The 25,025-nt window shown below is 40.6% G+C and overlaps 3 protein-coding genes across 6 annotated transcripts; 1 reads left to right on the top strand and 2 right to left on the bottom strand.

The window, feature by feature from the left end:
• Positions 1–75: 75 nt before the first annotated feature.
• LOC116398477 (nucleolar protein dao-5-like) lies at positions 76–3,971 on the bottom strand. The gene is made up of 10 exons (XM_031874801.1): positions 3,644–3,971; positions 2,356–2,484; positions 2,144–2,263; positions 1,925–2,047; positions 1,706–1,837; positions 1,478–1,618; positions 1,252–1,404; positions 989–1,159; positions 692–835; positions 76–606 (listed from the first exon to the last, which is right to left on the bottom strand). The coding sequence occupies exons 1-10, from the start codon at positions 3,681–3,683 to the stop codon at positions 545–547; spliced, it is 1,215 nt and encodes a 404-aa protein (XP_031730661.1). The 5' UTR covers positions 3,684–3,971; the 3' UTR covers positions 76–544.
• Positions 3,972–5,487: 1,516 nt separating this feature from the next.
• Positions 5,488–16,250, top strand: ints8 (integrator complex subunit 8). 3 transcript variants are annotated; one of them, XM_031874880.1, is made up of 28 exons: positions 5,488–5,530; positions 7,121–7,259; positions 7,683–7,857; positions 8,053–8,193; positions 8,348–8,419; positions 9,419–9,470; positions 9,607–9,786; positions 10,008–10,115; positions 10,202–10,354; positions 10,565–10,665; positions 10,780–10,921; positions 11,112–11,182; positions 11,336–11,511; positions 11,602–11,732; positions 11,898–12,008; positions 12,275–12,479; positions 12,782–12,903; positions 13,278–13,462; positions 13,611–13,644; positions 13,772–13,831; positions 14,086–14,147; positions 14,243–14,361; positions 14,580–14,683; positions 14,918–14,968; positions 15,209–15,282; positions 15,356–15,420; positions 15,567–15,610; positions 16,051–16,250. In XM_031874880.1, the coding sequence occupies exons 1-28, from the start codon at positions 5,522–5,524 to the stop codon at positions 16,165–16,167; spliced, it is 3,003 nt and encodes a 1,000-aa protein (XP_031730740.1). In that variant the 5' UTR covers positions 5,488–5,521; the 3' UTR covers positions 16,168–16,250. The 3 variants fall into 3 exon arrangements, with proteins under 3 accessions (XP_031730740.1, XP_031730742.1, XP_031730741.1); XM_031874881.1 differs by having other exon boundaries at positions 5,502–5,636; XM_031874882.1 differs by lacking the exons at positions 11,112–11,182; positions 11,336–11,511 and having other exon boundaries at positions 10,780–10,870; positions 11,634–11,732.
• A 415-nt stretch (positions 16,251–16,665) lies between these two features.
• Positions 16,666–23,260, bottom strand: LOC116398519 (G1/S-specific cyclin-E2-like). Of its 2 annotated transcripts, none has more exons than XM_031874884.1 (12): positions 23,050–23,260; positions 22,098–22,129; positions 21,931–21,988; positions 21,781–21,831; positions 20,015–20,151; positions 19,622–19,757; positions 19,030–19,176; positions 18,673–18,768; positions 18,433–18,567; positions 18,118–18,229; positions 17,722–17,879; positions 16,666–16,985 (listed from the first exon to the last, which is right to left on the bottom strand). In XM_031874884.1, the coding sequence occupies exons 2-12, from the start codon at positions 22,109–22,111 to the stop codon at positions 16,911–16,913; spliced, it is 1,119 nt and encodes a 372-aa protein (XP_031730744.1). In that variant the 5' UTR covers positions 22,112–22,129; positions 23,050–23,260; the 3' UTR covers positions 16,666–16,910. The 2 variants fall into 2 exon arrangements, with proteins under 2 accessions (XP_031730744.1, XP_031730743.1); XM_031874883.1 differs by having other exon boundaries at positions 22,944–23,260.
• Between the last annotated feature and the right edge of the window lie 1,765 nt (positions 23,261–25,025).

The raw sequence follows: 25,025 nt of genomic DNA on the forward strand, positions 1-25,025 counted from the left end.
TAATACAAGTGACTTAACATCCAATCTCACTAGACTGAAAATGACCAGACAAGAATAAAGAAAACGTGTGGGTGCGTGGCAAATAGAGACCGATTTATCTGTTATGAATGTCACAGTGAAAGCAGTTTAATCCAACACAACAGTATGTCCCTGCGGCATGCTAAGAGTACAATTCATATGAAAGCAGAGATGTAAGTTAATATCAATGAGCGGTAAATTATTTTCTTTTTTAAAAAACATTAAAGCCAGAGGAGACGGGCAATGCAAACGATATGCACAAAAAGTGAAATAACATCAAAGACTGTGCATAAAATCTTTTGGGAAACTACAAAAACGGGTCCCAAACTTAAAAACGAGAGTAAAAATATCAACACCTTAAATTAATATGTATGCACTGTATATAAAAGACACTTAACATGAACACTAAGTGTAATTTTTTTTTTTTCAAGAGGCGCCTCTCCGAGGGATTTACTCTTTAGGAAGTCCTTTAAACTTTTAACTACTAAGTGCTTTGAACTTGGCCGTCCAGCTGAAAGGTTGCTGCCTATTCTTCTTCTGGTGATTCCTCAGACTCCTCCCTCGACGTCTTCTTGTCAATCTGTGTTTCTGTGTCGGAGTGTAAGAGCTATGTTACTCTTTATTTATAGGCTCTGTTACAGCAGCAATAATGACTCGGTTATGTGTTCAGTACCTTTCCTGGTTTTGTTCAGGCTCCCTGCGTCCCCAGCTTCTTCACCATCACACCTCTCTAGTATAATGTTCAGGATTTTGGTCACTTGTGGGTGTTTAGCTGCCTTGGTTGAAGTTTCATCGTCTGAACTGTTCCTTGAAGACTCTGAAAAATGATTCATGAAACACAAATACATGATAGAGAGTAAGCAAATGCTTTGAATATTTGTTTGTCCGGTGAAGGGTTTTGTATCTGATCTACCACAGTTGCTTTTCCTTTCTGTCACCTACACAACACTGGCTGGGCCGGATTCCTTACCTGACTCAGACGTCTTTCTTGGCTTTTTGGGAGTTGTGTTTTTCTTCTTCTTCTTCGGAGGTGAAGCCTTCGGAGGTGAAGCCTTCGGTTTATTTTGCGATCGTTTGTCTGTGCGTTTCTTTTTCACCATATTAATCAAGGGTTCGTCATCTGAACTTTCATCGGAGAGTCCTGCAAAACAACAGTGACAGGAGCAAGGACTTGAAAAAAATCCTCTTCAAAATGATAGGTTTTGTTCATCGTCATGATTGCTGCTACGGTACCTCGTCTCTTTCTTGACGCAGTTGCTTTCTTTGTGTTTTTCTTCTCTGGCTTCTTCTTCTTGGCAACGAGCTTCACCAAGGGCACGTCCTTGTAGTCTTCGTCGTCGTCGTCGTCATCATCATCATCTGAGCAGCTGTCTGAGGATGAAGGGTCTTTCAAAACATAAGTGGTTAGTACTAAAATGAGATCATTCTCTCTAGTCGGTGTGATAAAAGTGCTGCCTACCTTTTCGTGATTTGTCTTTAGGTTTAGTTTTCTTGCTGTTTGCTGCATTTCTTTGCTCTTTAGGAGCCTGCGTCTTCTTCCTCGTCACTGCTGCCAGCGGTACATCATCCGAGCTGTCACTGGAAGGCTCTGCATATTTAACTAGAACAAAACATGGATTTTATATATAAGTGCTATGAGAAAAATATCATTTCAAATGACTTTTGATTATCACATTGGAACACCTACCCTTTACCCTCCCTGCGTTCCTTTTGGATTTTATCACCGGCGGAGTGCCAGAGGCCTTTCGCTTCGGGTAAATTTTCTTGCGGAGTTCAGTCAAAGGCTCATCGTCCGAGCTATTATCGCCATCCAGCGATTCTGCGTCAGAAATGGAAGTCAAGAAAATAAGCATCTGCTGCAGAGCACAGCAACTTTCCGTTATCCAAGGAGATGAAATCCTCTCACCTTTCTTCTTTGAATTGACAGTTTTTTTTGGACGCCCTCGGGAAGTCTTCTTTGCAGCTTTAGAGGACTTTTTGGCAATTTTTACGAGTGGCTCATCATCGGAGCTATCTTCTGAGTTCATATCTGAAGTTGCATATATCAAAAGATTTAAAGCCATGCATCACAGACAAAACAAAAAACACAGCTGAAATATGGTTGATGATGTGGTAATATAACCACCTGTTTTCTTGTCATTTGTGCCATTAGACCTGATTGACTTGTTGCCTTTTTTCTCTGTTTTTTTAGCTGGTGCAGTTTTCTTTTTTATTAAAGGCTCGTCATCTGAAGAGTCACCCGAAGCTACAACAGGAGAAGATGTAAACAAACAAAATTCAGTGCCTTTTGCTTTTGATTGTCACAAATATTGTTTCTGTTTGATTTGTTGTCCTCACCACTTTTGTCCTTTGCTGAGTTAGTGCTGGATCTGTGCCCGTTTCCACGTGACTGTTTCCCCTCCCTGAGTGGCTTCTTCAGGAGCTTTGAGAGAGGCACTTCATCATCAGAGCAGGAGCCGCTGTTTCCTAATCAGAGACAGGATGGGATGAATACCATGAATTACATCTCAAGTTTGGCCTGCTAAAATGATCATTAAAGTTCGACAGTACATTCAGACCCATTAAACTTCCCATTTTCTAGTTTGCATATCCTGATTTTACTTTGCTTTACTTTAAGTATTTTCCAGTACCTGAAGCCGACTCATCAGTTGTCTCAGCAATGTTAAACAATTGTAGTTAACTACACTTTTAACAGATAATGAATGATCGAAAACTTGGCATGCAAAGTTTTTTTTTTCTTTGGCAAATCAAGTAAATCATGTAAAATTGTTTCCCCAGTGTTATTGTCCATCTACAGAGGAATTAAGTCATTTTTTTCTTCATACTTAAAAACTGGACGTCTATAAAGGCCAGGCACATTTGTGAATGTTAGAGATTATGTTTATGATGTGATTACTTTTATGGCATTTGCATCAACATTATAGATTGATAGGAAATATGTGGTTTAAGTAATTAGAATTACAAACTTCAAGGTTCATGGGTGGAGTCAAACCAGTTATGTCACATGTACACAGGATGGGTCTTTAGACCAATAAACCATTTAGGCATCCATATATGTGAACAATGTTCTCCACTAGTTACTAACTTCAACAGTAAAGACTGAAGTTGATCTACTAGCAAGTTTATTAGCATTAGTTAAAAACCAGTAAACAGTCTATGAGGGGCAGCTCCAATAACTCCAAAATGTATCTGCTTTTTAAATAATAATACTTTTAATAAAAGCGTACACAGTATGTAGAATAGAACTTTAACTGCATTAAGAACAGAGCAGCATTTCTATGTTGGAGCTGGTTGACTTTTAGCTACTTTTATATACTGTGGGATGTTTAATCTATATGTAGCATATTTTAGAAGCTCGTTATGTGTTTTTCTTTTTACGTGAAATTAGTCATTTCAGATGAATGTGGTGGGTCATAGTATGTAAATATTCAAGAATATAAAAGTAAGTAAGTAATGATTTGATCAATATAACATCCCCCATTTTAGCTGTTCTGACAGATGTTAGCAGCACGGGTGTCAATGCTTTGTGTCCAAGTTGTAAATAAGCTAACTTGGCTACAACGCAGCCCTATAACATGTCTGCCTTTTCAGTTCTAATTAAAAACAACATTGTTACTCTAACTACCTGGGGAGTCGTGTGCCACATCAGCTGTGCTGCAGTCCATCTTGTTGTTAAGTATAAGTTAGCTAACGCTCTTCATCAAAATCGCGCCAAGATGGTCTACCGTGGTTAGCTTCTTCTTTCAGCTAGCGCTAAGTTCGCAGTTTGTTGGTTGTTGTTGTCACCAACTATTAAGCGTGCTGGTGCGCGAACGTTACACTCCCTGTGTCCCAGAGGGTGATAAAACAAGTTTTCTAGAAACCAGTTTCTCCAGTCATAACTGTAAATATGTCACGTTTAGTTTGTTTTCTTCCGTATCTGTTTTGGAAAGAAGCGCAAAGGGCGAGTGTTGATGACGTTTCTTCTTCTTTGAATTGTATGGTGGCCTGAAACCGTAAGTTATGAAGCTGCATACCGCCGCCTACTGTATCGGAGTGTTTAGTATGACATATCCCAGCAAAAAAAACTTGGATATAAAGTATTGTACTAAAGTATTTAATGTACTTGTACTCCACTTGAGTATTTCAATTTTATGCAAATGTCCACTAGGTTACACCTCGGAGGCTTTTTAATCAACTACATTTGTCTAACAGCTTAAGTCACTTTTCAGTTTGCAATGTTTCATACGTTTCCTGCCCGGTGAAAAGCATGTATCACCAGGTGATTTTGACGGATGAAGTGTTCCTTTATGGGTTGAGAAAAAAATACATCTTCCTATTTAAAAAAAATGTTTTAACTGTGTTTATGGAGTTTTAGACTGAACAAGAACAGGAACATACATAAACCAAAACGGGTCTAAGAGGTGGAGTTCAACATCACTTATACATTGGTTATAAGATTGCAAAGTGTTAAGTATTTTGAAGTACATTTAGCTGATTATACTTTTTACTTGAGTAATGTTTTCAATGCAGGACTTTTATTTGCAGTGGAATATTTTCACAGTATAGTAATAGTACATTTAATTGGCCTTAGTAGGTAGGCCTAAATGATCTGAAAAAAGTACATATATCAGTCACAACACAACACCAGTGTCATGGTCCTATGGTTTTTATTGAGTCTCTGTGCTCCACTTGTCTTTTATCAATAAGCTTTTGTTGTCACATTGAGTTTAATGTACCAAAAATGTGCCCTCTGTTACTGCCTTATTTTGGGACACTTGCTACGTTTTTACTTATTGGTGCACTGATGGTTCGGTTAATAAGCACCACCTGCAGATATCCAACAGTTGTGTCCTTTTCATTCTGAAATGTTACAGTTGCAAAAACACAGGTGTAAATAATAACATTAACGATGCCTGATTTCCATTTTGAAAAGACCTGTTGATATGAAACTATCTTTGTCATAGGCCAGCAACTATCAGAGTGGATGATTATGTTTGCTTTTCAACAGCCATTCAAAAGTGATAGATTAATTTAAACCCTATAGGGTTAATTTAATTTAATTTAAACCCTATAGGGTGAGGGTTTAAATTAACGTGAAAAGTGGATTTTAGCTCTTTAAATTTAATTCATGTGACTAACTGGTTGAAAAGGATTGCGTTCATGTTCATTTTGTACCCTTTGATGATCATTGAAAAAAGTTTGTAAAGAAAACTTTTTTTTGATCTTTTCTGAACTTCTGAAGCCCCGGTGTTAGGTCAAAGTCTGTTCCCCCATCAAACTGTGTTTCCCTCCTGTTAAAATGAGAAACCCACCCACCCACGGTGGTTAGGGTTAGTTGGTTCAGGTTTTCTTAGGTGGAAACAAATGTCGACGGGGATACAGTATTCGACACAACACAGGCACCGATAATGAAAATATTAAACACGCTCAAAATATAAATATGCGCAGACACGGCGCACTGTGTGTCTCCCTAACAACGAAGCGGAACCGGAAATCTGGCGGCGAGTTGTCAAAGCGCAGAATGAATAATGTGAGAGTCAAACTGTTCGTGTAGCTGGTCCAGCCTTTAATTTTGAGATTTTTTTTGTGTACATTTAGCTCAAATATCTTCTACCTGTTCATTTTGGCCTGTTAAGGTAAGCTAGCCGGTCCCTCTCAGTCCAGGCCGGGTTGTAGAATATAGCTAGTTAGCTTAGAATATCAGCCCAAAACAACGGTAGCTCTGCAAGCAACAGAGAATGGGTGGAAGGGATGCGCTTGGTTTAAACATACTTGCACCTTCGAGCCACATTGGTTCAGTCATGTTCCCACTCATCTTGTGGACAATTTGAAAACTCCGCCCTCTCGGGACTAAACGTTAATCAGACTAAACCTCCCCTGGCCACTACGTAAAATGTAACTTATCATTGATTAGTAGCTAACTAGCTGCTTTCACCATCCTAACATCAGTAGCTACCTAGCTGTGTTTCATAGCGTTAGTGTCTGTGGGAGGTCGTTTCTGTAAACACTTATATATTTATATATTTATATATATATATATATATATATATTTTTATATATATATTTTTATATATTTATATTTATTTATATATTTTTATTTATATATATTTTTATATATATATATATTTTTATATATATATATATTTTTATATATATATATATTTTTATATATATATATATTTATATATATACTTACTGAATCTGGCCATGTATTTTCAATAAGGAAACGTTTTTTCTTTTTACAAATCAAATGTGCCTCACCTTAATGTAAATATGTATACCCCATTACAAGAAATATTAGCAGCAAAATGTAATTTTTTTTTATTAAGCTATGAAAAGTCACCCTGATCATAATCATAATCAGGGTTATGGCCAAGCAGGTTTTCAAATACACAAGATGAGATTAATCTTTATCCAGAGGGAAATTATTGTGTAGCAGTTGAAGTACGTAGTATATACTAATATATAGGCCTGGAGTACAATTTAGAAATAAACGTAGTGTCATAAATGGATCTCGTTGACAGTAAGGTGCAAATTCATAATACACATGCCAAAAAGATACCAGTTTTACGGTGAGGATCATGAATAATCAGGTCGATGATAAGGTGCAAGTGAACAGAGCTGAACAGGACAGAACTGAAAAATGGAGCCTCCTCAGCACCTCGTGTCTTAGCTGTACAACTGTCTGCGGCCGTTGGGTAGATTAAGATGAATAATCTTCAGTGTTTTGGTGGCTAACGGTCACAATAAGCAATAAATATAGTTATGGAAAATGAAAATAAAACATACTTCCAGTTTAGAATCTTAAATATATAAAATAATGTATATTACAAATATGTAAAATACATATTCACTGTCATTTTCTCAGACTTGATGACAGCATTACTGTTTACGTTACAGTTAGCTGCTTTTAGAAGCTCAGTATTACTCCCCCTGATGAGTAAACTGATCCTGCAAGATAACATGATAACTATCCTTTTCTTCACTACATGTCACTGTATGTTTTGCTGCCATACAACTCTAATATAGTCAGGCAAATTTCTTATAACTCTTACTACGGGTCACTGTGATGCCTCAAAAGATATAAACAAATGTTCAAATCCTCCTCACTGTTCACCAGGGGAGGATGAGTTCGGAGACGGTGGACCGGGTGGGGGCCGTGGTCGGCAGTCGGCCCAGCACGCCTCTGCAGACGTCCTGGTTTGAGTTCCTCCTGGACAGCAGCCTGCTGGAGAAACACCTGCAGAAGTCCAACTCAGGTCACTAGCAGTTATGCGATGTCTCGTGGTGGATTTGTCGTGGTCTCTTCATCAATTAAACCCAGAGCCAACAAAATGTCAAGGATAGCTCAGTGAATACTGATTCTCGTTCAAGATTGTTTTGTCATAATTTGGTGTTCATGGCCTAAAGATGCTTTGTTGTATCCCATATCCTTTGCTTATTATGACTATGTAATAAATTATCTCCCGAAAAGAGATTCTGATGAGGCAATTTAATGAAAAGTGGGTTCACTATAAAAAGATAAATCACAACAAATAATTGCTAAATAGTTTCTGGCATGTAGTACATTTCTAAAAGGAACAAAAAGCATTGAAAGGTTGGATATATTTGTCCGGTCAGTGTCTCGAGCGGACACCTTAAATGGACTGTGTTCTCATTGATGCATTGATGTGTCTCCACAGACCCGGCACCGGTGCAGCTGATCGTCCAGTTCCTAGAGCAGGCGTCCAAGCCCTCCGTGAACGAGCAGAACCAAGTGCAGCCTCCGCCGGACAACCGCAGGAACCGCACCCTGAAGCTGCTGGCACTGGAAGTAGCCGCCCACATGAAGTGGGATCTGGATGCTCTCGAGAAAGGGTGAGTGTGTGTTTGTGGGAAAGGCTCTTTAAACTTACAATGCGGCCGACACCAGGGGAACTTTAAAACTTGTCCACCTTGCATTTATGGAAGAGGTTTCAGGGTTGCAGAGATGTGTGTTGGTGCAATCCTTCACTTTAGTGAAAGTCTGTCGTGTCGACCTCTAGTGATGATTCATCCTTCTTCCCGACCCAGCTTGACCATTCCCGTATTAAATATGCTACTGAACGAGCTCCTGTGTGTGAGCAAAGTGCCACCAGGGGTGAAACATGTGGACCTGGAGCTGTCCACTCTGCCTCCGACCACGGCCATGGCTGTCATCATATACAACCGCTGGTGAGTGAGATCCACAAGGAAAACACTCACAGACGCACTGGCTGAAATGATTATATTAGTCACAGTATTAAATGTTGATTGACAAGAAGAAACTGCTCGAATACAAAGAATTTGAACAAGTCTTTGTGTCAATTTCTTCTTGTGTCGTTCAAAGGGCCATCAGAACCATCGTGCTGAGCAGCTTTCCAGAGAAACAGACCAAACCGGGACCTCACCAGATGAACATGTAAGTTCTGCTCCTTCCGTACTGTTAACACACTCTGGGTCTTTCTCATTTTTCAGATTTTGTGTGAAATACTGATGTATCCTTTCCAGGAGGGAACACAAAAACAAATAAAAGAGGCGTGACACACAGCTATAATGATCTAGAACCACGGCTGGACTCTACAAATGTAACAGTTCCGTTTTGTATTCATAAATTGTATTTATGTAAGATGATCAGATGCACGATCAAACGTCACAGTTTGTGTAGCTCCTCATAAGTCTCTGTTCTAACCACATTTCTGAACAACATACACCTGATGTTTATGTTTTCATACTGAATGTAGGCTACGTCCAATGCGACTGCTTTGACCCTGACATGTTGTTTACAGGTGCAAACAGCTGCGGACGTCAAATTATTATGTCATCAAGAACGTTCTCTTAAATTCAGCACTAATTTGCTGTATTTCATGTCGTCGTATAGACAGACAGGACTGTGTTTGTGTGTGTATATGATCAGTCATATATCATATGTCATTTGTATAGTACTTTTAATACAAACATCTGTAGTGCTTCACACGATGGAACATATGAAGTCTTTATTACATATAGCCCATGTGTGTGTTAAATATAAAATGCGTGACATCCGATCGTTGTTGTCACATTATCCCACGTTGTGAGTTGAATTAACAGTGAATATATTAGTTAGGAACACCTGCATGCTCATCTGACAGGGATCATGAAATACAGCGGCATAACTGAACGATGGACTCAGCTGTCTCATTTGTTAAATGCCTGTTGCCTCCCATCTCCCATGGGCGGGATTAAGACGCAAGGCGAGGGAAGGAATCGAGGAGGCACAGAATGGGGAAGTGAGAAAGATGTCTGATTTGGGTCCAGCTAAAGATGTTTACAGAACAAGTAAAGTGAAACATCCAGGCCCCGTTTCACATAGTTTAAAAAGTAGAAATCTAGCTTTTAATGGCATCAAAAGAGTGAGTTCTTGTCTTGTGGCCTCTCGTAGGTTAAGCATTGTGCAGCAGGAGAAAGAGATGACTGACAACATCCTTACTGTGGTGAGTACGAAGTGGAAATCCTTGAAAACGCTGATGTATATATAATCATGCACATTTCCATATGCCTGATAGTTTGTGGTTTTGTTAAGTCTGTCTAAGGAATTGTCTTTCTTCTCGTATCACGTCACACCCTCAGCTGAAGGAGCAGGCGACCGACTCCATCAGTGTCCTGGAAGGAGCTGTGCAGCTGAAGAAAGACTTCTACGTCCACACCCTGAGGACTCTGGATCTGCTGGCCGCCGACGCCGCTGCCAACGGAGAGACGGAGTCCTCGACCGCAGGGCTTCGCATCAGCGCGGATGAGCTGCACTGTCAGGTCAGTGGACGGCACAGTGTTTGTTTTGGATTTAGAGCATAATTCATTCCGATTACATACAATACGATGCACTTTATTGGTTTCTCCAGGGAGCAACTAGAGACAAAAAACAGCATACTTTCATATTGAATCTATGAGAAAACATGGAAATGAAGGTTGTAACTCCAACTGTAGTTTCAGTCAAACGTAACGAATCCTAAATTGGTCTTTTGGTGTTTCAGGTGCATTATGATTTGGGAGGTATTTTCTTCCAGCAAGGCTGCACAGACCAGACGGCCTACAAGAAGGCCCGGGATCACTTCAGACAGACAAAGGAACTGTTGACAAAGGTAGATTTACTTGTTTATTACTCAACCATGTCCAGATTCTTCTTCTTTTGGTTCTGTAATGATCTCAGTCGTTCCTTTTTTTACAGCTGGACTCGACCGTCCATGTGCACCTGGATGAGAAACGTCTGGCGGGCTACTGGAACGCCTGTAGAGCTTTGACCGAAGACTGCGACCCCTCCGACTCCCAGAACACGCCCTACAATCAGATCAACAGCCTGATCCGGGCGCAAAGCTACCAGGTCAGAGCCGACGCTGCAGGGACTAGTAGGAGACGTGTCATGCTCATTTTCACGTCCATACTTGTATTTTGGGTCTCACACCTGGGACTACTGAATGCGTAATGTGGCATGTAGTAAGCTGAAGGTACATGAGAGATGTTTGACTGAGTGGTGAGTATTCAGTGCTGTACATCATGCGTCGTGCTTTATATGTGTTCCTCTCTCCAACAGGCTGTCATCGAACTCTTCGTCAAAGACAATGTGTGCCGCAGTTTGCCAAACAACTTCAGGCGGTCTGTCCTGAGGGAGTTCCTGTACAAAGTCCAACAAGGGTGAGAGTGTGATAAAACCTATAGATAGATATCATATGCATTGAAAACGTTTTCTTTACTTAGTTTATAGTGCAGTTCTTTTTATCTGCATATCTAACAACCCCTTTGTGACAGGGAATCGAGCCTGGATGAGGTTTGCTACAAGCTGTGCGTTTGCAACGCCGTCCGAGACGCTTTGGAAGGGGAAGTCCTCAGTGTGCGTTTCCAGCAGCTGCTCCTCAAGCCCAGCAAAAGGATGGTGGACTTCATTTTAGAGGTGCTGCTCTCTCACTCTATTGTGTCTCAAATAGTTGGGTGTCATTTGAGTGAGTAATGCGAGTGGTATAAGCTGTGCCGAGGTTTGAGGAGTACGACATGTATCTGGGACGAGCCTGAATTCTTCTCACCATGAATAAATACAACTGAAAGCTGCTGCACATTTGTTACCAAAACTCTTTGTCCTGCAGGTGTGCACGCTTTCTGTGGAGAAGGACCGTCTGTCTGAGACATCCAGAAGAAACATGGCCACTTTCATGAAGTGAGAGAGAGCAGAGTTAAAATTATTACACACTGATGTATGAGCTGAAGTGACTTCAACTTGTATTTAGTCTGAAGACGTAGCAGAACCTACAGCTGGTAGGCTCTGTTAACATACCCTCATCTTTTAAATGAGAGCGTTCTTCTCTTGCAGGACTCTGTGTGAAACCCTGGAGGAGCTGCCGCTGCTGTTCGTGGTGTCCTCTCACAAGCTCTTCATGGAGCTGTTGAAAGAGGACGAGAGGAAGGTCCTGGTGGAGCAGCTGAGGAAGAGATCGACCACGATCAACCTCAGCGCCAAGCCTCTGCCTTCTTTCTATGACATTCCAGGTACAGCACTGGGATTTTTAAAAATTTGTTTGTACATGACATCCAGATTATCCGTTTGTTTGTTGTGTGTTAAACTTCCTCCCTCCACAGCGTCAGCGAGTGTGAACATCGGGCAGCTGGAGCAGCAGCTCATCCTTCTGCTGGAGCCGCGCAGGATCCGACAGATCCTCCTCGAGCTCCACGGCATGGCCGAAAGACCTTTCTGGAGGGTCAACAGAAAGGTCAGAGGTCATTTATGTGATAGATTTCTATAATAAGACCTCTATTAACAGTAATAAACACGATAAACACATTGCTTACTTACTGTGGAAAACATTATTCATTGTCAGCTATAGTGAAATATGAACTGAAATAATTCAAATACCGCTTTCTGTTTGTGTGCACAGTGGGAAGTTCCTCCGGACTACGTCAACGTGATCCTCAGCATTAAAGACAACCTGACAAAGGACCTAGTTTACATCCTCATGGCCAAAGGACTCCACTGCATATCAATAAAGGTGTGCTTACACCATCGGGGATCACTTACTTTTCTGGGTTCATAATTATGTGTCAAAATGGAAAAAGTAAATATATTCGGTGAAGAATATTGGAATAAGCTTTACTGACAGTATTAAGAATCCCAAATGGCTTGCCACGAATATATAATTTACCCTGGTATAAGGATGTCAGCAGGTTGTACATCAGCTCTGTCACAGTAATGTTTCTGAGCAGTGAGAATCTGCTAGAAGTATAAATGTTGAATACCCGTTTCCTGTCGTTTCAGGACTTCGCCCACGCTCGGCAGCTTTTCTCAGCCTGCCTGGAGCTCGTCACCGAGTTCTCCCCGAAGCTGAGGCAGGTGATGCTGAACGAGATGCTGCTGCTGGAGGTCCGCGCGCACGAGGCGATGGCGGCCGAGGGCAGCAAGGAGCGACCGCCCCCCGACCTGGTCAGCAGGGTCAGAGGGTACCTGGAGATGAGGATCCACGGTGAGGATATGGAAGTACTCCGGGGAGTTGTTCATCCACCTGTAGTTTGTTTTTAAATGTTCAGATGTGTGGTAAAGCAGCATCACAACCTGCTCTTCTGTAGATTAATACCGCTGTGGAATAAGAGATCATTTATGAAGTTTGGACATTTTAGAAAATAAATTATAAAATAATAATATTGATTGTACAGTAGACTGTGCAAAACCCAAACCCTATTTCTAATGTTTTAACGCTTCTCTCACTGCAAACAGCATCAGCAGACACTTTTCAGATGCACTTAAGTCACGTTTTCTTGCCTCCAGATCTGCCGCTGCGTCAGGTGGTAGGAGAGGAGTGTGTCGCCTTCCTGTTGAACTGGAGGGAGAACGATTACCTGACTCTTCAGGTGCCACCATCTCTGGTCATGAACAACCCGTACATCAAGGTAAAGAAAAGTCTCACTGCCTCATTGTAGCAGGTAGATGGACGCTGTCATTGTCTCTTACACTTGATGTCTTCTGCGATTTTGATGCTATTGTATTAATGTTTCCTCTAACTTTCCTGTGCTACCGTAAAGGCTCTGTATGCTCTTTAATGGTACAAGTGGTGTGCTCCCTGAATTTATTAACATCCTAAAATTTTCAATAAAGTTCATTATTCAGTTGCAATTTAGCCAGTTGCAATAATAGCCGAGATAGTGTCTAAACTACCATGAATTTGCACATGCAGGCAGATATACATATACATCTTGAATTAAAAATGTTGACGTTGAAACTGTCAGTTAAATTGACCCTCCCCTCCCTCCTCCGTGTCCGACAGCTCGGTCAGCTCCTGGCGTCAACGTGCAAAGAGCTCCCGGGTCCTAAAGAGTGTCGGCGCACGGCCAAGGAGCTGTGGGAAATAGTGGTGCAGATCTGCAGCGTGTCCATCCAGCACAAGAGGAACAACGACGGCAGAGTGGGCCTCATCAAACACAGAGAGTCCTCCATGGGCATCCTGTACCGGTACGCCAACAAACATCCCTCCTACTTCAGAGTTTAGAATAATGCAGAGCAGTTATACGCTGTATACAAACACACACACACACACACACACACACAGGCGAAAGAATCATGCTCATCCTGGTGTGTTTTCATTTTCTAACCCATATAGGAGCAAATTCATCACTTTCATCAAGAAACTCAGAGTAAGTATTCAATAAACTAAACCTAATCCCATAGTGGATGTATGACATTTACAGTGGATGTATGAGATATACATTGGATGAGGTGCTATTGATGCAAAAGTAACGAGCTTCATGTTGCGTCTCACAGGAGCCGTTGGTGCTGACGACCCTCATCTCACTGTTCGTGAGGCTCAACAGCATAGTGCGGGTAGGTCTTTAATTTGAGCCGTTACATTGTTGAATTTTGCACACTGATGGCACACTGTAGAGTCTCAACTAGGCTGTGTGGTGGGAGGAATAACCCACAGCACAACCAGGGGGAGAAATGGCTTTAATGTTGCTAAAAGTGCACACATACCATAGCTTGATTGTAGGTTTTGCTGCCGTTTCAGTCGGTACACGTAAAGTAGTTCTCTGCTTCTGCTTCTCACAATCTGCTTGTCTCACTCGCTCTCTCTTTAGGACGATATCGTAAATGAAGTGACGGCAGAACATCTCACCATCTGGCCGTCTACTCTTCCAACGTAAGAAACATTTTGGTTAAAAGATTTCTCAAACAAAGCCAGTAAATGTGACGATGGTGTGTGTGTGTGTGTGTGTGTGTGTGTGTGTGTGACAGCATACAGGCCGTAGACGTTGAAGCTGTGGCTGTGACGGTCAAAGAGCTGGTGTCCTACGCCCTCACCCTGAATCCTAACAACCAGTCGTGGCTCATCACACAGGCAGATATCTACTTTGGTGAAAAACGCTCCAGCAACCTTTTGCTTTTCTTCAGTGACATCTGCTGCAGAACTTAATTGAAGTTCCTGTTCCTTAAATGCTCACCAGTGGATTTAAGCTAAAAAAGCAGTAAAGCTAAACTGGCTACGACAATGAATGCAAAGTATGAACCCAGAGTTTCCCAGATGTCTGTTGGACTGAAGCCTTCTTGTTCCTCTCTTTGTTTTTTTTTGCAGTGACCAATCAATACTCCGCTGCACTGAACCTTTACCTCCAGGCCGGAGCCGTGTGCTCGGACTTCTTCACCAAAGCCGTCCCCCCTGACGTCTACAGCGACCAGGTAGATCACACGGGAAACACTGCACCTGCTTTCTCCCCCACAAGCTTTGATCAAATCCAGAGCAATTAAAGAGTCGAATAATTACAAAAATAATACAACACAACGCATACTCTATGAGCGAATTACAATGATGTAAAAAGATAGAAACTTAACATGTGTTAGTCTCTGTGAATTTTAGTTTCAGTCCACTGTAGAATGAATCAATCGTCTCATAACACTGACTGTTGTCTGCAGGTCCTGAAGAGGATGATCAAGTGCTGTTCAATGATGAACTGCCACACACAGGTCAGAGGTCCATGCAGTCCCGACAGTAAAGTCATTTAATTGGTTAACAGTTTGATTCCTGCAGCTGTGCCTCTGAAAATGTCAAAGTAACCTAAAGAAATCCCTCTCAGACTTTATTACACTTTCATGTCAAATGTTTATTTTCACACGCTGCAGTCACAGAATCAGAACATTGTACGTTGTGTTAGCGCACCGATTTCTTTTTCCGTATTCAACTAGTTTGTCTGTCGTCCTCATTAGGTTGCCGTTCTCTGTCAGTTCCTCCGAGAGGTGGACTACATGACGGCGTTTAAAGCTCTTCAAGAACAGAACAGGTACGTCATGTCACAGTCTAACCAGCAGCACCACTCTGAACATCTCTTACATCTTTTTCTTCTTCCACCACAGTCACGATGCCATGGACTCGTTCTACGACTACATCTGGGACGTCACCATCCTGGAATATCTCACACGTATCCTTTCTTTTAGTTGATGGAGACAAACACAGACCGTCAGAGAACTGGCTTGTATTGTAACTGGGTGTGACTTATACTCGAGCTCTTAGAAGAAACCCACCATTAACATCAACATCTGTGTCCTTCCTTGACTGGGCTTTTAGATATTCACCACAAACGGGGAGAGACAGAGAAGAGACAAATAGCGGTAAGCAGAGGAAACCTGCTGATTTGCATCTCTGTCTATCTGAAAAATGTCTTTTCATCATTGTGTGATGCATTTCAGATTGTCCACTGGGTTTAAGTGCTGTGTGTCATGTTTCCAGCTCTTTTAAAACACATTTTGTCCTTCAAATTATCTGAAAAATGTAAAAAAAAATTCACCAAATGTGTTTTTAGTATTCACTAGACGGAGCGTTCATTTGGCGAGGTTACACACTTCGGGGTTAAACTGGATCTAAAATGGAGTTTTAGATGGAGACGGTAGTTTTGTGACCATAATTCAACATAGTCTGCTTACAACTGAGTAGTTTAAAATGCTGTTGGAGGATTTATGTGCACCAGACATAAATCTCAAAATCTAACCTTTATATCTTCTAAGTCTACCCTTACAGAGAGGCTGCTTTAACTTCCCGACTCTTTCCCCAGATAAAAGCGATCGGACAGACGGAGCTGAACACCAGTAACCCAGAGGAAGTGCTGCAGCTGGCTGCTCAGAAGAGGAAGAAGAGATTCCTGCAGGCGATGGCCAAACTCTATTTCTAGGAGACATGTGGACCGCTGTCAAGACTTTTGGGGGGGGAATGTATATTTTATTTTGTGGTATAAAATAAATACAGTTGCTCAAATGTACATTTGTAATCATTAAAAAAAAAAAGAAACGCATCACTGACTATCCACAGCCCTGAGTTACACAACAAATAGCTCGGTAAAGATTACTGAGAAACACTGAAGAGTATGCCCTTTATTAAGCCGGGGCTTTCTGCCGCATGGCTTTCATCATGGGTCATACTCGTTCACACATTAGCTGACAGGTGAAATGGAGGCCTAAGCAGCATTTCAACTGACCCTGAAGCAGTGTTTCAAAGGTTTTAATCGGTTGACTAGGACCATATTTAATATGCTACAGGAGTAAACGATTGCACATCACTTTCAGTAATATCACATTTCCTAGAAATGACATTTGACACTTTTTAGAAACATTTTTTCTCCTTTTCTTAAAAACATTTTTTCTCCTTTTCTTAAAAGCACCCAGTTGCTAAAAACAGCTAAAAAAAAAAAAAAAAAAAAAAGCTTTGGCCGAGATTTAAAAGTCTCTTAAATATTATTTTGAATAATGCAGTCAGCGAAAAAATGTCACATCAGCAGGCGTGAACTAAACTCCCATCCAGACTCAGTGTTCCAGTAAAAGTCTTCTTTTCTTCCCTGTTTCCAGTTCACAAGGCTCGGCGTCCGTGGGACCTTCACTTCCTGTGTCTTTGCTCACACCAGAGTCTTCCTCTTGTGGTTCAGCGTGTGCACGTCTTCTCTGTGCTGTTGGGAGGAGTGAGGAACTGGCTGTTATCCTCCTTTTGACTGACATCCTAAAAGAAAAGACACAGGTTGAAAATCAGAAACCAATGAGATAGCATTGATTCATATTTAATGAAGTATATATTATGGCAGTTTTCTTTGGGTCTTGAGCTTCGACGTTAAATGATTCAGCTCAATAACTAAATTGCTCCTAAATCTGTTTCAGTTTCCTTTCTCCAGCCTCGTGTGTATGAAGCGTAAACCGCACAATGAGAGCAGATCACAACATCTTTAAACTGTGTTTGGTTTTACACTTTAATACGTGCAATTATAATCCATTTTACACTAAAGGTTTTCATATTGGTGAGTAAAATGTAACCAAATAAGGACCAGGGCTGGAACAATAGTGGAACATATCCATCCTAGTTTAACTGAGCCAAAGGTCTCGTCTTGTAAAGTCTGACCAACAGACTAAAACCAGTCCTCACTTTACGATCATTTAAACCAGGAAATCATCTGAAAACTAGTTTTTGTTCCATTTGCTTGAACAATGACTTAACAGAATCAGTTTTAGCTTTTCCGGCAACTATGTTGATCAACCGATCAAAATTAAACTGTTATTGTTACTGACTTATTCAATCAAGAGCAGGGACTACCGTTTTAAGGACGTATTTTTTCACAATTTTTAAACATTTTAGATGAATTTGAAATGAGGGATGCGCTCACACTTGCTGATAACATTTAGCTCTAGTCCCAAAGAGGGTCGAATACACTTAGCAACATCCCAACAAGAAAAACAATACCAACCAGCATGGTCATGTACTGCGTGTGCGTCTGGATGTCGTGTCTGTCTTCTTCCTTTATTCCCGCAAAATCCTTCAGCGGCGCTCTGCCGAACCAGTTCGCCGACTCCACAAAGGGGGCCATCCAGTCGACACACAGCTGGACGGCGTCTCCCGACAGACCTGAGCGCAGAAAGTCACACTGCGGTTAAGGCCGTGATGTATTTGATAAGGGGTCAGCCAGCGTGTCGACGTTACGGATACAACGAAGTGACGTTGACTGAAATATTTTCCGGATTACTTCTCACAGTGCCAGAAACAAATCGCGACTCAGCTCTTTCTGATCCAATTTTCCTCCTGCTATCAGGCTCCAAAACTTTCCCATTTACATTTCTATAAACGTAAAAATCCCAAATCTTACCTGACACTTTCTCAGCCGTTTCCCTTTGAATGAAATGGCTCAGGACGGCGGCAGCCAACACTCTATACTCAAAGTCCAGAGAGTTTATGTTGAGGATACACAGGTCTAAAAGCTGGACAAGGAAAGAATGGAAATAGAAAAAGATGAGAAAGAGCTCTGATGCCACTGAGGTCATGACAGCATGTTCTTACAACAGAATGAAACCCAATAGCCCAGCCCGACAGAAAAGGGTTTGTGAGACGTTACATTTTGACCATTTTTAAGTCGCTCAGAGACGGAGGTTTGCGTCGAACAACGTGAAATCCAAACACCTACCCGTGTCATCTGTACGTAAGCGTCCTGTGGAAACTGCGGCTCCAGCAGGTCAGAGTCGCTGCTCATCGACGCCACCTGGAAGTAAAGCTTCAGCCAAGAGACGGCCGTTTCGGGACAAAGGTTCCATCTCAATGCCTGCGTAACAAGCACAGAGTTAATAGAATTATGCAGAAAATCAAAGCAGGTTATTAAAAAGAAGATTAACGAGACAAAACGTGGTCCTGCTTGTAATTGCATTACCTTCAAAATGATTAACTCCATCTGAAGGATCTCCTCTTCGTAGTAGGTCCCTGCAGTCACGTAGGCCATCTGTGAGAGCTTCGGAGGACAGGCTTCCTACAAGGCAACAAAAGAGCAGCCATACCCATCAGAAATGTGTGCACTGCTGTCATCAGACTCATTAAATACCTCAGGGTCAACGGGCCTGTTTACCCCATTATAAATAACGGCTTCTCAACTGGCTGCTGGCTGTTTTGCACCAAACAGGCAAAATGTGGAACGTCTACATGCAATCTGATTTTGGGTTCTCCTCACAGTGCTGTGGTTAAATTTAGTTTGAAGGATTTGTGGGAAAGGAAACCCGATTGTGTTCCTTACCTCCATCTTTGATGCTATGAAGAGACACGTTATCCCAATGAGCTGCAGCATGCCCTTTTCAATGCTGTCCTGCGTCAGCATGAAGCGGTCAAAGTAGTCCTGAGCCAGGTAGAACGTCTGCCGGTGGAGAGTGTAGGCCTCGCTCACCTGGCGAAACGACAATGTAAAGAAATGTTGGTAAATCTGTTCTGATGGGGGATCTAAATACAAGTTATGATTTTTGCAGTTTTCCGTTGATTTGATAAAAGAATAAAAAATATTTAGTTGGCCTGATGTTTAAAGTGAATTTAGTGTTATTATAATAAACAAGGCTTGTCCCAAATACCCAAAACATGGCGGATGAATAAAGGTCAAACTCACTTACTTGGTTAGAGTTTTGTACATTGCCATTTTAAGCATTTACAACATTGCGACTCTAAAAATAAAAATTAGGGTTTCACACAAAGTTGGACCATCATGGACAAATACCCAGAAATGAGAGAAGCAAAGATAAATGTTTAACTCGAACAGGTATGCGTTTGTTTATCGAGATTCATTTACTCCAGTTGAAGCACGTTGGCAGCATAAATCTGAGATGCAGTTGATGACGCACCTCAATTAACCAGTCGAGGAGTATTGATCTCATCGTGGGTTGTATTGACGGGTGTTCCTGCATTAAGCTCTTGCTGTGTCTGTAATTGTGCTCCCGGCCAACCATCTTCACCCACACATCTTCAGGAGATCCCCATCTGTAACACGCACACAAATAGAGCCGCAACAATCAGTCACATGAAAAAACATCCGCAACTATTTGGATCATTATTAAAAGTACAAACGACAAATATTTGATTGTCCCAGCTTCTGAAATGTGAGAATTCTGGTGTTTTGTTTCATCTTACGTTGCAGTAAATTGTACATATTTGGGTTCTGGATGACTACATCATTAAACGGTCAGGGAGAGGATACCAGATAACTGTGAGTCACACCACGGCTGAATGATAAATACCCAAGATGAGGCAGAGGCGACGGCCGCACTAAAGAATCTGTGGAAGTGGGAGCTTCATCACAGTCGGCCCCGACTCTCTTCTCAGCAGTCTTGATGAGGACGGACGGCTTGGCGACACCTTTAAGTACCAGCTGGTTCTGAAACGGAGAGAAAGCCGAATGCATGTATAAACAAAGAGCGATGGACAGCACAGGATAGGGACTTGGTTTTTTTAAACGTTTTGGGGAGAGGGTGAGGGGCTCTTTGTTTTACTGCAAGAACACTGCACACGTTTATTAAGTGATACATTGTGTGCCTTTAATACAAAACTTAGCCAACACTGCACATACACTCACTGCTTGCTCTATATGCACTCTCACATGCCCATACATAACACTGTCCGTACTGTATTCATAGTCCTTCCACTGTCACAGCGTATACACCGTACTCATACATTACCCCCCAGCTGTTTATTCTCTATATAATAGTCGTACTTACTATGTTCCTACTGTTTACCTTAGCATATTTATACACACTGTTAATACTGTATATATATCTAAGTGTATTCATAAACCTTACTGTTTAATCCACGTCCTATGTTGTATTCTGTTCACTACAGCATGTTGTTGTCAGTACCTGTGCAGTGACAGTAAAGTTGAATCTAATCTAATTAGATCAGGCATGTCCAAAGTCCGGCCCGCAGGCCAATCACGGCCCGAGGTCAGATTTTATATAGCCCGCACCTTCTGTCTTAAAATGCATTATTTATGGCCCGCCAGCACAGTCAAAACGGAATGAATAAATCATACAAATTCAACATGCAATTCCTCTTTTTACCTCATGGTGGCAGCACCACTCTGTAACTGTCTGGCTGTTTGAAATGGGCTCTGACCCTTGACCTGTCATGTTACGGCAAGTAAAAAAAGGACAGTCGATAACGAGGGCCGCCGCTTCCAGGAGAGGTGGAGACCGCAATATTGTTTTTCACCGAAAACCGAAACAACTGTGTCTGCCTAATTAGTCATGAGACTGTTGCCTTGTTTAAGGAATATAATGTAAAGAGACACTACGAGACCAAACATGCTAATGCTACAACAAGCTATCAGAGCGACCGAGCTAGAAAAGTGAAGCAACTCCAAGATAACTTGGCCACACAGCAGCGGTCCTTTTCACATGAAAACATCATCAAAGTAAGCTACCAAGTGGCCATGCTAACTGCTAAACATGACAAACCTTTTACGGAAGGTGAGTTTATCAAAGACTGTTATGAAAATAGCAGAAAACATAATTGCCCCGAGAAGAAGACCGAGTTTGCTAATGTTTGCCGGGCTCGTAGCACTGAAGAGCTATCATCAGATACTAAGAGACAACTTGATGTATTTCGTTAGCCTGTTTCATGTGTGTTGAACTTAAATGTGAGACAACTTTTCATTACCCTCACCAAGTCATATTTAAGATTGTCTTGAGGTGAGAACATTGATCGGTTTCTATGTAATTAGCTTTTAGATGGCTTGTTCTTTGTGTTATCTGACTTTCAAGATGTGAAAGAAAGGCAGAATAGTTGTTGAGATGTGTTCACACATGAATGCTTACATTTGGTTACATTGCTATTTGCTGTCATTGAAAATAAAATGATTAAATAACAATGTATGTATAGGCTACTTGTATTGTTTAAAATAATGTCAGCAGGGACTGTTGACCCTTGGGCATTTTCACATTATCAAATCTGGCCCTCTTTGAAAGAAGTTTGGACACCCCTGCATTAGATCAATAAAAGAGGGACTTACCTTCTCACACTGCAGCTTTGACAGGGGCTGGACCTTTTTTCTGTTGCCTTGCTGAAGAAAAAGAAGAAAGGTATGTCAGACCCTGTATAATATGATTGTCTGTGTAATGACTTATTAAAGCTGTATGCTCTTCAGTGAACGGTTCCTTACCTTGGTTACTCTGCCTCTCTGCCCTGGAGCATTTTCACATCTTCTCTGCAGGCGAACGCTGCAAAGACACCGAAGTCAAGTCAACACGGAGTCTAGAGATTTGACAATCTCTAGATTCAATCAAGATTCAAACAACAAGTCACAGGGCAGGACAAAGAGGTCATTACCTTCGTCTAGACATGTTTGCTGCAGTTTCTGTCTGTAAAAAACAGAGAAACAAAGTCAGTGTTTGCTAACAACATAACCAGGAAGTTATAGCCCTCAGATGGAAAGGGTAGCAGCCAGCTGCAGCTATCTTTCACACAACATACTTTCATTACAAACCACGCCCGATGAAAACACAAAAAAACCCACATTGTTTCAGGGATTAGACCTCATCATACGCGCCAACATTATTAATGAGCGCGTAATATGAACGCTCAGCCACCACGCGCGAAACAAAAGGTTGCTGCTGAAACTTCAATCTAAGACACTTTATGTCAACTCTAGGTATCTTCCTGTATATTTATCAGGATCCTGCAGTTGTTTGAGATAAAACGACCGTGAACAGCACAAAGAGACATGCAGCAAAAGCCTCCCAAAAAGCTTCAGCTGCTCCCTTCATGCAACAGCACAAAGGCCCAGGGAGGACATCTTGTGCATAGTTCCACGAATAAAATGATATGAATTCAACACTAACCGAAGACCAGACTACAGTCATTTTTTAAACAATTTATCCGTTGTTTCTTTTGTCATTGCTGTGTAACGAAGTAGTTTAATCGTGATTCGGGTAATCATGCAACTTTACCGACAGAAACCAGGAACAGACTGCAAAGAAGTCGGAAAGTAGTTTCTAATACTTGGGTCTCAGATAGGAAGCTATTACCAGGATAAAGTTAGCAATCTTTGAAGCTAGCTTGCTAAACGCAACCACTCGGACTACAAGCTCGACAACGACAGACTTAACAAACATATATCAGCAAAATAACAAACACACCGCTGCGCTGCTGTGACTGAATAATACGGTTACACACCTGCAAACAAACCAGCTACTTGAGAATGATTCAGAACTGTAGAGGTGAAACTACGGAGATAAAGAGACTAGCTAAATCTACAGGAGCACTACCGTGATCAGCTTACCCTCCTCGGTTCCGAGATCAAATTAAAATGATGTCCAGTTGGCGCTGGCGCCAACAAATGAGCGTTTGCGACACATTGCGCATGTGTACAAATACTCCCGACCCAAAACCATTCAACCGGAGGTTTAAAGAGGTTCACCTTCAATTTAAAGGCGAGTATAGTTAAGTGTTTGTGTTATTTTCTTTTATCGTCTCTTCGCTTTAGTCTCAACGTCGTTAACGCATCGAGTAGAGTTTGTTCTTAAACCGTAACACTTACTAAACCAGCAACTAACGCAACGTAAAGAAACCGTCCTTTCTTTAAGCCGACTGCTCATTACCAAATCAGATGTTTGGTTTTAGTATTATTAAGTCTTAAATTCAATAGCAAAGTTATAGAAAAACAACATCTTACATTCACTTCGTCCTTTTCTTTTTGTTTCTGTCATTTGTATTTTCCGGTCGGATGTGACGGGCGGAGCTACATAACAGCACAGCCAATAGGAGAGCGAGTTGACTTGAGCGCGTGCGCCCGTACCAGGATGTAAACAAAGCAGGCAGCTGTCAGAGCTGTCAGTTAGGGAAGTCGAAACAGAGCTGCTCTCCTCAGTTACACAGCTTTTAAAACTGAATCATGTTTTTTCAAATGTCACAACATAAACTTTATATACCTTACATCTCCTCTGCAGAAATATATACAATATATATTCATTTTTATTTAAAGATATGCATATAGATGCAAATATGTTTATGCAGATACATGTTTTTTTCCAGAAAAATTTACTATATTTTGTCATTTAAATTCAACAAGAAATATAAACCCGTCTGTTGACAGACTAATCAGTTTTACCATGAGATGGTACTCAACATTTTGGCAATAAATGTGCACCACCGCAGAATGGAGGTTTTGTCGCCCCCCTCTGGTGAAATGCAGATATATAAAATAAGATTCAACTTTATTCATCCCGTGGGAAATTGCTGTCCAGCAGGTGCAATACAAAGTTGGAAGACTGCAAATATAAAGAGTGCAAATATAAAAAGTGGAAGATAACAATATTGTGCAAATAACGTGCAAATCCGAAATGTATACAATATAATGCCATATATTATATACTTCATCAGAATCAGAATCAGCTTTATTGGCCATGTATGCTTACACATACATGGAATTTGACTCCAGTTTCCACTCCGCTCTCAATGTACAAACACAATTTACAATAAACAACAAAAAAATATATATAAAGAATAAAAAAGGGCAGCAAAAAAAAAGTAGAACAGATGTAGGTATAAACATTTAACAGCTATATACAATATAAGTATAAATATACTGTATATATACATATATATATATATACATATATATACATATACATATATATATATATACATATATATATACATATATATATACATATATATATATATATATATATATACATATACATATATATATATACATATACACATATATACATATATATATATATACATATACATATATACATACATACATATACATATACATACATACATATACATATACACATATACACATATATACACACATATACACATATATATATACATATATATACACATATATACACCCCTATACACATACATACATATATATATATATACATATACATATATACATACATACATATACATATACATACATACATATACATATACACATATACACACATATACACATATATATATATACATATATATACACATATATATACATATACACATATACATATATACATACATATACATATACATATACATACATACATATACATATACACATATACACATATATACACACATATACACATATATATATACATATATATACACATATATATACATATACACATATATACACATATATATATATACATATACATATATACATACATACATATACATATACATATACATACATACATACATATACATATACACATATACACATATATACACACA

Source organism: Anarrhichthys ocellatus, unplaced genomic scaffold, assembly GCF_004355925.1.
Source record: "Anarrhichthys ocellatus isolate YVR2014 unplaced genomic scaffold, GSC_Weel_1.0 scaffold84, whole genome shotgun sequence".
Classification (NCBI taxonomy): Eukaryota; Metazoa; Chordata; class Actinopteri; order Perciformes; family Anarhichadidae; genus Anarrhichthys; species Anarrhichthys ocellatus.

Excerpts from the sequence above, each read along its gene's own strand:
- LOC116398477 (XM_031874801.1), bottom strand. The coding sequence starts at position 3,683 with ATGGACTGCAGCACAGCTGATGTGGCACACGACTCCCCAG. Across the intron at positions 2,048-2,143 it reads CACAAATGACAAGAAAACAG|ATATGAACTCAGAAGATAGC; the intron begins GTGGTTATATTA and ends ATGCAACTTCAG. Across the intron at positions 1,838-1,924 it reads TGTCAATTCAAAGAAGAAAG|AATCGCTGGATGGCGATAAT; the intron begins GTGAGAGGATTT and ends TTTCTGACGCAG.
- ints8 (XM_031874880.1), top strand. Across the intron at positions 10,922-11,111 it reads TGGTGGACTTCATTTTAGAG|GTGTGCACGCTTTCTGTGGA; the intron begins GTGCTGCTCTCT and ends TTTGTCCTGCAG. Across the intron at positions 13,645-13,771 it reads CTTTCATCAAGAAACTCAGA|GAGCCGTTGGTGCTGACGAC; the intron begins GTAAGTATTCAA and ends TGCGTCTCACAG.
- LOC116398519 (XM_031874884.1), bottom strand. Across the intron at positions 18,769-19,029 it reads TCATAGCATCAAAGATGGAG|GAAGCCTGTCCTCCGAAGCT; the intron begins GTAAGGAACACA and ends GTTGCCTTGTAG. Across the intron at positions 18,230-18,432 it reads CTTACGTACAGATGACACGG|CTTTTAGACCTGTGTATCCT; the intron begins GTAGGTGTTTGG and ends TTCCTTGTCCAG.